At 40.9% G+C, this 8,907-nt stretch overlaps 1 protein-coding gene across 2 annotated transcripts in view; it reads left to right on the forward strand.

Annotated features, from left to right (window-relative positions):
- Positions 1–8,342, forward strand: part of TARS3 (threonyl-tRNA synthetase 3) — a 44,127-nt gene extending 35,785 nt beyond the window's left edge. Inside the window, exons 16-19 of one of the 2 annotated variants that reach the window (XM_061394648.1) lie at positions 3,463–3,567; positions 5,694–5,766; positions 6,383–6,497; positions 7,833–8,342. In XM_061394648.1, coding sequence (XP_061250632.1) covers positions 3,463–3,567; positions 5,694–5,766; positions 6,383–6,497; positions 7,833–7,981 — 442 coding nt within the window. In that variant the 3' untranslated portion in view covers positions 7,982–8,342. The remainder of the gene's footprint in view (positions 1–3,462; positions 3,568–5,693; positions 5,767–6,382; positions 6,498–7,832) is intronic. The other variant, XM_061394649.1, reaches the window with a different exon arrangement.
- Positions 8,343–8,907: the final 565 nt, after the last annotated feature.

Here is an 8,907-nt window from a genome sequence, read left to right on the forward strand (position 1 = left end):
CAAGAACCTAAGTGCTGGTTTGGTGGCACTTGAGAGTTGGGTCTTCTTGGGCATAACTCAGTTCTCCCAGCCCTTTCGTTCTCTCCTGGGTCCATGTCTGTGTCCAATGAGAGTGCTGGGTGTGTCGTGCTTACTTCATTCCACCTGGAGCCAGCTTGTTTTCAAAGACATTCCCCTGACTTGAATTAGACAAAATCACAACATCCTTTCTTTAAATGCTCCTCTTCTCACCATGTCCAATTTTAGATGCAGTGTTGATTAGACAATGTGTTGAGATCTCTTTCATTCAAAAGTTACTAAGGCAAGAAAGGAAAAATTATTGGCATATTTTAAATCTAATAATTTTTATTAGACTATTTTCCTGATAAGATTCTTATAATAAATGAACAACCACCAGTTCCCCAGAGCATATGATATTATGGGTTGATCTCAGTTTGTGTTCAACCAACAGTAATTTCATTTTGGATTCCCTGTGTTGTGTTTTAATTAATAGTTATAGAACTACACTCAGAGTTAAGTCCTGGGAGAAAGTAAAGAGCTGAAGGAATGCTTGCAGTGTTCATATGGAGTTACACCAGGACATGAGAAGAGTAAAAATTATCTGAGTGTAAAGGGGAAAGCACAGAAACTTCAAGAATAAATTTGGACATTTGGAAAAGATTGTGTCTGGAGTTTATATTTTCAAAACCATCTTTCCCCAATAACCTACTATTAATAAAATTAGTAGGGAGTTTTATTTATGCTGAAATGGCCCAACTAGTTTAACAAAAGTTCAATACTACTGGCCATCTAAAGGGGATGTGGAGAAGAAGCAGATCAGGCAAGCCAGCATCCATCCATCCATCCATCCACCCATCTATCCATCCATCCGTCCATCATCCTAGGTGTGTGGATGACAGGGACTGGAGAGCATAAGTGGAAGCAGTGGTCTGTAGACCAGGTAAGAGATGACAGTTATAACAAGGTGGCTGTAATAGTAGAAATGAGAAAAGTAGAGGTATACAGGATTTATTTTGGAGGCCAAACCCGTGTGATCTGTTGTGGCTTAAATATGAGGAGAGAAGAATGGAGGAGCAATGAGGTCATTATCTTGATCAAGTTTTCTACCCAAGAAAGCAAGGTTTAACATGAAAAGGCATATTGCCAACCATTACCTTCAATAGTGCTGAAAGGCACTGGGTAAAATGTAATTCATTCCAGTGAGAGGAAAGGAAATAAATTTTCCTATTACTGTAAAAAAAAATCTATTTAGAAAACAATGACAACATATTGACTTATTTGAGAATAAGGCAAATAGCCTGTTTGTACTTTTACTCACAGTTGTGCTGGGATATGTAGACACATTGAAAAAAGAGACAAATCATCACTATATATAGATGCTAAGATGTCAAGAAATCCAACAGGATCAGATGGAGGGAAAATTAAAACTGATAATAGAGTTAAGTAGGGTACCTAGCAATAAGGTCAATGCAAACATCAGTTTGCTTTCATATACATATTAAAAACAACCCACTGGGAAATGCAATGGAAAACAAGTTTCAGAAAGAACAACAACAAAAACCAAGCAAATGTCTAGGAATGCATATAACTATAAATATATAATATATATATGAAGTATATACTATAAAACTTAATTAAAGGCCAAAAAGTTACTTAAATGAAGATTCATACACATTATTGGAATGGGAAGAATAATATTGTGAAGATACTGATTCTCTTCAAGGGTGTCTTTGAATCTAATGTAATTTCAGCTGAATCCACTGGGATTATTTGGGGGAACTTGACATTGATTTTAATGTTTACCTGAAAGTGTGCCTATGTAAGCATAGTTTAGGTCATTATTTGCCCTTCTTAAGGCTAGACCCAGTTTTAGTTCTTTTAAAATAAATGACAGGACAGCAATTTCTGGTACCCAGAGGCCTGTGAAAGGATTGTGTGGCTTCTCTTTCATTCCCTCCACAAAACAACATTATACGACATCCAGAAATATCCACACTGGTTCCAGGTTGTGGAGTGAATCATTTCTTCACGTATCTGAGCAGGACTGACCTGGGCCCCCCACCCCACCCGGAAGTCCTCTTAGCTCTGAAAGAGGACATGGCCTGCAGTCAGTCTGCCATGACCCGCAGCAGAGGTGACTGGCAGGGATGAGATCCAGACTCATCTGAAGTGAGTTCAGTGAATGACTCTCTGTTTTTGTTTGCTTGTGCGTACATGAGTTTTAGTAGTAACTATCTGGTATAACCCTATAGATAAAAATTCCTCCTAAGAACTTTGTAAGCATTGCAAAGACATTTATCTTCCTGGGAAGAGTGTACACAGATCTTGAAGTGAGTTACTACATTATAGTTAACAGTCATAATTTGCTTTTTACATCTTTTTTGAAAGAGGGGAGAGAATCCTCCAATGTAAGGAGCATGTCATGAAGGTTTCAGGTCTGTAAAGGGAATTAGACCAGGAACATTTTGAAATGTAATGTGGGGGCATAGCATTTACAGGGTGGCACGGCAGTGTTCACAGTGGGTGGTGTCAGGAGTGGGCAGGTTTGGACCATACAAGGTGGATTGTGAGCTGATGTTTGCTGATCCTGAGAAAGGGTTATATGTGAGTTCGTTATACAATGCTCTGTAGTTTTGTATATGTTCTCAATATTCTCTAATAACTAATGACTGCTGCTGCTGCTAAGTCGCTTCAGTTGTGTCCGACTCTGTGTGACCCCATAGACGGCAGCCCACCAGACTCCCCTGTCCCTGGGATTCTCCAGGCAAGAATACTGGAGTGGGTTGCCATTTCCTTCTCCAATGCATGAAAGTGAAAAGTGAAAGTGAAGTTGCTCAGTTGTTCCCGACTCTTATCGACCCCATGGACTGGAGCCTACCAGGCTCCTCTGTCCATGGGATTTTCCAGGCAAGAGTACTGGAGTGGGGTGCCATTGCCTTCTCCAAGGTTGGTAAATTTTTTGCCAGCCACAGTGGTCATACCATTAACCCAAATTAATAGAATACCAATGTATTCTAACCGAATACAGAAACATTTTATTTTTTCAATGTCTTTGGTAATTGTTCAATAAATTACTGGTGGAGTAAGCCATAGTTCAAAATAACATTAATTTTAAAATGTAATTTGTTAGAGTGCCTCTTGGTATGGGGTAAACTGGTAACTTAGATTAAAGCTGGTGTTTAAAATAATCAGTAGACTTGTGATAGAAATAGTGATCTAATATTACCTTGCTTTTTCCTAGATGATATATTTCATTTCCCTTTGGTTTATTAAAGATACTATAATTTGAAAGAAAAAAACCCTTTATTTCTAATTAATGCATGGCACATTTATGTTTAAAGATAGTTCATGAGGAATCTTGTTTTACCTAGTTTGGAAAAATAACTTTTAAATATAAGGTAAGAAGATAAAGTTATTCCTGAGTCTGAAGAGAACATTACATGTGCAATTTTAATTTTTCAGTAAGGATGGGGACGATAAGAAGAACCCTGTGATCATTCACCAAGCCATTTTGGGGTCAGTGGAAAGAATGATAGCCATTCTCTCTGAAAACTATGGGGGAAAATGGTGAGTGATGTGGGAAAGCTACATGTTTCTTGTTCTTTAAAGTCGTGTCTAAAGATAAAATTAATATGAAAAAAAATGATGGCTCCTACCTTATAATTAGCAAGTGTCCAAACAGCAAATAAAAAATTCTTGTGGCATCTGCCAGACCAGGAAACAAAACAAAGAAAACAAAGGCAGAATGGCATAACCCTGTCATTTACTTTTTTGGGAACTTGGTGAAATGAGAAAGTAGCCTTTTCACGTGTATGTCTAACTTTCAAAGATCTGGTCTCTGGAATGCATGTGGGCCACACTCCAGGGCACGCCCCCACCCCCATCCCCACCCCACCCCCAGCTGGCTGTCATGCTCTCCTTTCTTCCACTCACAGCCCTGTGACCACTGACTTGAGGGTCACACGTGGCCCCAAAGTCAGAGGCCGTCTGCAGTGGCAGCCCCACCTGGGGATGGAGGGGCAGGTGAACTCCCTGAGGGCAGCTTTGAGTGGTTCATCTGGTCACCTTCTGTGCCCCCAGGGAAGAATGGCTAGAGGTATGAGTTACACTGATGTGTGGGCTCTAGTTATTGCTTTGGCTGCAAGGTCAGACTTAGAGATAATTAGGCTAGAAAATGTAGATTTGATCACTCAAAACGGTCCACAAGGATGGTGTTGCCTGAGTCTGTGTCTGTCTCCGAGATTTTATTTGTGATCGTAAAGAAACATACTGAGGTGTCACAGGGTGTCCAGGCCATTACAGGTACAGGTATAGATATGAAGGTGTGTGCCTCCTAAGCGTGAGTTAACTTGTTTGTATTTCTCTTCAGTTGATTCCGCTGTAAGTAGTTAGCACAGTGAGAGATGGTGGGTCTTTCACAGGAGCAGTAGGGCTAGGGGATCTGGAGATGGGGTGGTGCACTTCCCCATGGAGCTGCCGTGCACACCCTCCACAGTTTACGCTGCAAGCTTTTGGACATCTGCTGAGTACTGGCAGAAGACCCTGAGATGTGTGTAGAGTTCGGCTTTCTGGGGCTGGTGGCTGGGTCTAGGGAGAGGGCAGAGCTCAGAAGGAAGCATTTACTGTATTTCTCTGTTTCATCATGTATATAATTAGATTTGTCACATGTATTATTTTGGTTTGTAATTTAAGAATAAGTATATAAAAACGTGCATTCACAGAATGCCATCCACAATAATCTCCATGCATTTCCCTACACCTTCAAACGAAATCCATGTGATGAAGAAAAAAGCAGCCATTTCCCACATCAAACATTGCTTATCCCCACCTTTCCATCTCGAAAAACATTTCATTCTGAAAATAACTGTAGAATCATATAAACAGAGGTCTAGCACACTTGTTATCAGTTTCCCCAGTGGTGACATCCTGTAGAACTACATACAGCATGACCAGGAAGTGACTCTGATACACTTACCAGCCTCGTTCAGATCTCACAATTGTGCACACAAGTGAATTTGTGTACCCGCTGGTCAGGGTATAGCACAGGTCCGTTACTTTCAAGGATCCCACACACCTCCTGCTCTACTCTGTCCCTATCCCCAGAAGCCACTAATCTGATCTCCACCTTCATAATTCTGTCATTTCCAGAGTCATACAGGCGTGGAATCTCAGTGCACAGCCGTCGAGACTGGCTTTTCCACTCCTTGGATGGAATTGCCTTGGGATCCGTCCGAGGTGTCTCTAGCCCTAGTCCTCGGCCCCCTCTCACTTCTGTCAGTGTGTTTGTATGCGGTGACAGTTGAGCGCTCACTCGCTGAAGGGCACTGGGGCATTTGGTGCTCTGATACAGAACACTGCTATAAATTTTAGCGTGCAGGGCTAAACACATTCATGCAAACACGTTTCCACTTCCCTGGGGTGGATGCTCAGGAGAGCAGTTGCTGGGTCAGATGGCCAGTGATGTTTAGCTCTTTCACCTGGCTGCCAGCCTGTCTTCCCCACCCCTTCCAATCAGAAGGCCCCGTCTCCCCTTTTGTCTCCTTGACTGCTTTTCCATATAGTTTGCTTGACTTACACCCCTCTCTTCTGAACCTGCTCTCATGTGAAGTCTTATTTAAAAAAAGTCTTCGGTTAGTTTTTAATCATGTAATAAATGGTCATTTTGAAACATACATATTACTTACATTTTTCAGGCCTTTCTGGCTGTCTCCTCGTCAGGTGATGGTCATCCCTGTGGGGCCAACTTGTGAAAAATACGCACTTCAGGTAACATCAGAGATGTTTAAAGTACATAATCTTGGCATGTGGCCAGTGAATGTCATTGACTTGGAATGTTATTCATGCCTTTAAACATTGCGTAACTAATACATTTATTTACCGTCCCATGTTTTCAGTAACACCTGAGTCAAGTCTGTGTAGTTGTATAAGAGTTACTTTATATCTTGTTTTTGAGAAATTGGTGTTTTAAAACATCTCATAGTTATTCTTTTCCTTGCGGCTCTATTAGGGAAGAATACTTGTATTATCTGTTGCTGTGTAACTTGGCACCTTAGAGCAAAGAAACAGGCATGTATTATCTCACAGTTTCTGTGGGGCAGGATCTGAGCCATCATGGTTGGTGGGCTCTGGCCCAGATGCGTGGTGAGGCCACAGCCCTTGGGACCTCAAAGGTCCCAGCTAGGGGAGTGGTCTCAGCCCTTTAAGCTCATCTCAGAACTTATGCGCCATCACTCCCTCTGCACTGTGGTCAAATGGACCAACCTGGAACCACACCAGGGTATGAATACTGGGCAGAGGGGATGCTGGGCTTATCTTGGAGGCTGCCTACCACACTACCCTACCCTATACAGAGTACTAATGAAAGTGTCTCATTGTCTTGTAGATATCCAGTGACTTCTTTGAGGAAGGATTCATGGCTGATGTTGACTTAGATCGTGGTTGTACACTAAATAACAAAATACAAAATGCACAGCTGGCTCAGTATAATTTTATTTTTGGTAATCTAAATTTATATATATTTTCCCAAATGCTTTTTTCCGCTTAAATTCCAAAAAAAAAAAAAAAAAACCTCACCAAAAAAGAAAGAATATGGTATAACTGCTTGATTATGACAAATAACTGTTGAATACTTAAACACAAAGAAAAGCCTGTGGTGTTCCTGGCTAGATACTCTGTAATTTTCTGGAAGAAGACTTAGGAAATTTCATGTGCATCCTGTGGTGTAGTATTACTAGAAATAATTAATATCTCAAACCAACAGTGGAAAAACTATGTAAATGATCTTATCAGTAGAATTATACTCCTCATGTTTCAGCCATGTGACAGGCCTAAAGTAATATCCTTTGCTTTTCTGGTTTATTAGAACTCGTTAGGATTCAAGTAATGAGTAGGGAAAGTTCCAAATTTAAGAAGATAAAAAGAAAAGAATTAAGTGAAAAAATAAAATGTCCCTGAAGAACAGGAGCAATTAGATGTCGAATCTAAAATTTTGACTGTAAGAGTATTTTAAAACCAAGGGAGATGGATATTGACATGCCTGTGGGCACAATGTGGTTATCTCCTTTTAAGTTGAAAGTTTCTGTAGAAGGCAAAATAAATATGCAGGGGGCGGTCCTGTGGGCAGTTTGTCATCAAAAGTGTTTATAATGGGTATTGGTGATGGTTCAGTCAGACTTCTTGTGGTGACAGAGACTTCACATTAGCTTAGACATGATGAAATGTATTGGGAGTCAGTGTCTCACGCTATGGAAGGTAGAATTCGATAACCGAACCATTAGAGAAGTAACTGGGACAGGAGGGAACTCCACCCTGACCAGGACCATTTCTTCCCATTTCTGTTCCCTTTTGGTCTGGTTCTTTATGCTTCCTTGACCTACTTTATTCCCCCCTCCTTGATGGCCAGTGTCTTCCTTCCAGGTGGCAAGACACATGACTGCAGAATTCTGCATCATCTCACAGTATGGGTTGCGAGAACAGACCTTTTACTTATATTCTAGAACATTCTGTCAGCTGGTTGACCTGTGTCTGGTGCCCACCCTAATTCATCAAGTGTGCCAGGTGGAGTTGGGGAGTTTGTAGGAGCTCTCTGCTCCTATTGGTACCCCACAAACACCACAGGTGTTCTCCAAAATAGACAACAGACCAATGGGATTAGAAGTCATTCCTTGTCTCCAGAAACTTACTCTCAGTGGATGACTCAATGGACATTAGATTGATATTTGGTGATTAGTGCTAAGAAGGAAACTCAATGCAACACAGGCCATGTGACTGCTGACTTAATATTTAGTAAAGTATTGATTTAAAATAGATTTATTTCCCTTTGTTTTCTACAGTGGTTGGAGAAAAGGAAGAGACAAATAATGCTGTAAATGTTCAAACAAGAGACAACAAAATTTATGGGGAGATCTCAGTAACTTCCACCATTGATAAATTGAAGAATCTCAAGCAGTCACGTACCCTGAATGCTGAGGAAGAATTCTGAAGTCCTTTCCCTGTGCTCAGTCTGTATAAGCTCATTTTGACCCCTGAGCTTGCATTTTCCCTAATTACTATTAGTACTTCTAAGAACTTGGGACCCACTGTCAGCTCTGCTGCTGGGCACAGTGAGAAGCGAGACAGGAACTGAGTGGTCGATACCCACAAAATCTGATTCACTCATGTGTCTACAGACAAAGGACAAGAGCAGGAAGTTTTCAATTTCCTAAATGTCTTGAGAAACTTAAATGGGAAAATATTCATCAAAAGAGGGAAACACTAGGAAATGAACAATATGAGATGTTACTGTTAAGACCTGTGATTTTCAAAAGATAAATCTCAAATAAAAGTCTGCAAAGCTTTTTGAATGGGGGAAAATCTTATTTAATAACATTATGTCTCAGGTATTTTTTTAACTAAAGTTTTACTAAAGTTCACACTGAAACTTTATTTTCAAAATCAGAATCAATTTGTTTCAGCTAACCTACAATCACAACAGAAGCTAGTACTGCTGCTGCTGCTGCTGCTAAGTCGCTTCAGTCGTGTCCAACTCTGTGCGACCCCATAGACGGCAGCCCACCAGGCTCCCCCGTCACTGGGATTCTCCAGGCAAGAACACTGGAGTGGGTTGCCATTTCCTTCTCCAATGCATGAAAGTGAAGTGGCTCAGTTGTGTCCGACTCCTAGCGACTCCATGGACTGCAGCCTACCAGCTCCTCCGTCCATGGGATTTTCCAGGCAAGAGTACTGGAGTGGGGTGCCATTGCCTTCTCTGAAGCTAGTACTAAATACTGGATTACTAAAAAAGGATTCTAAAGTCAAAGAAATTCAGTGTTGTGTAATCTTTTGTAGTTTCCACTGTAGGATGAGTTGCTATTTTAATGCTTCTAAGTGACAACTGAACCTTTCTTATCTTTAGGAAAAAAAAATTCA

This window comes from Bos javanicus, chromosome 21 (genome assembly GCF_032452875.1).
Source record: "Bos javanicus breed banteng chromosome 21, ARS-OSU_banteng_1.0, whole genome shotgun sequence".
In the NCBI taxonomy this organism is placed as follows: domain Eukaryota; kingdom Metazoa; phylum Chordata; class Mammalia; order Artiodactyla; family Bovidae; genus Bos; species Bos javanicus.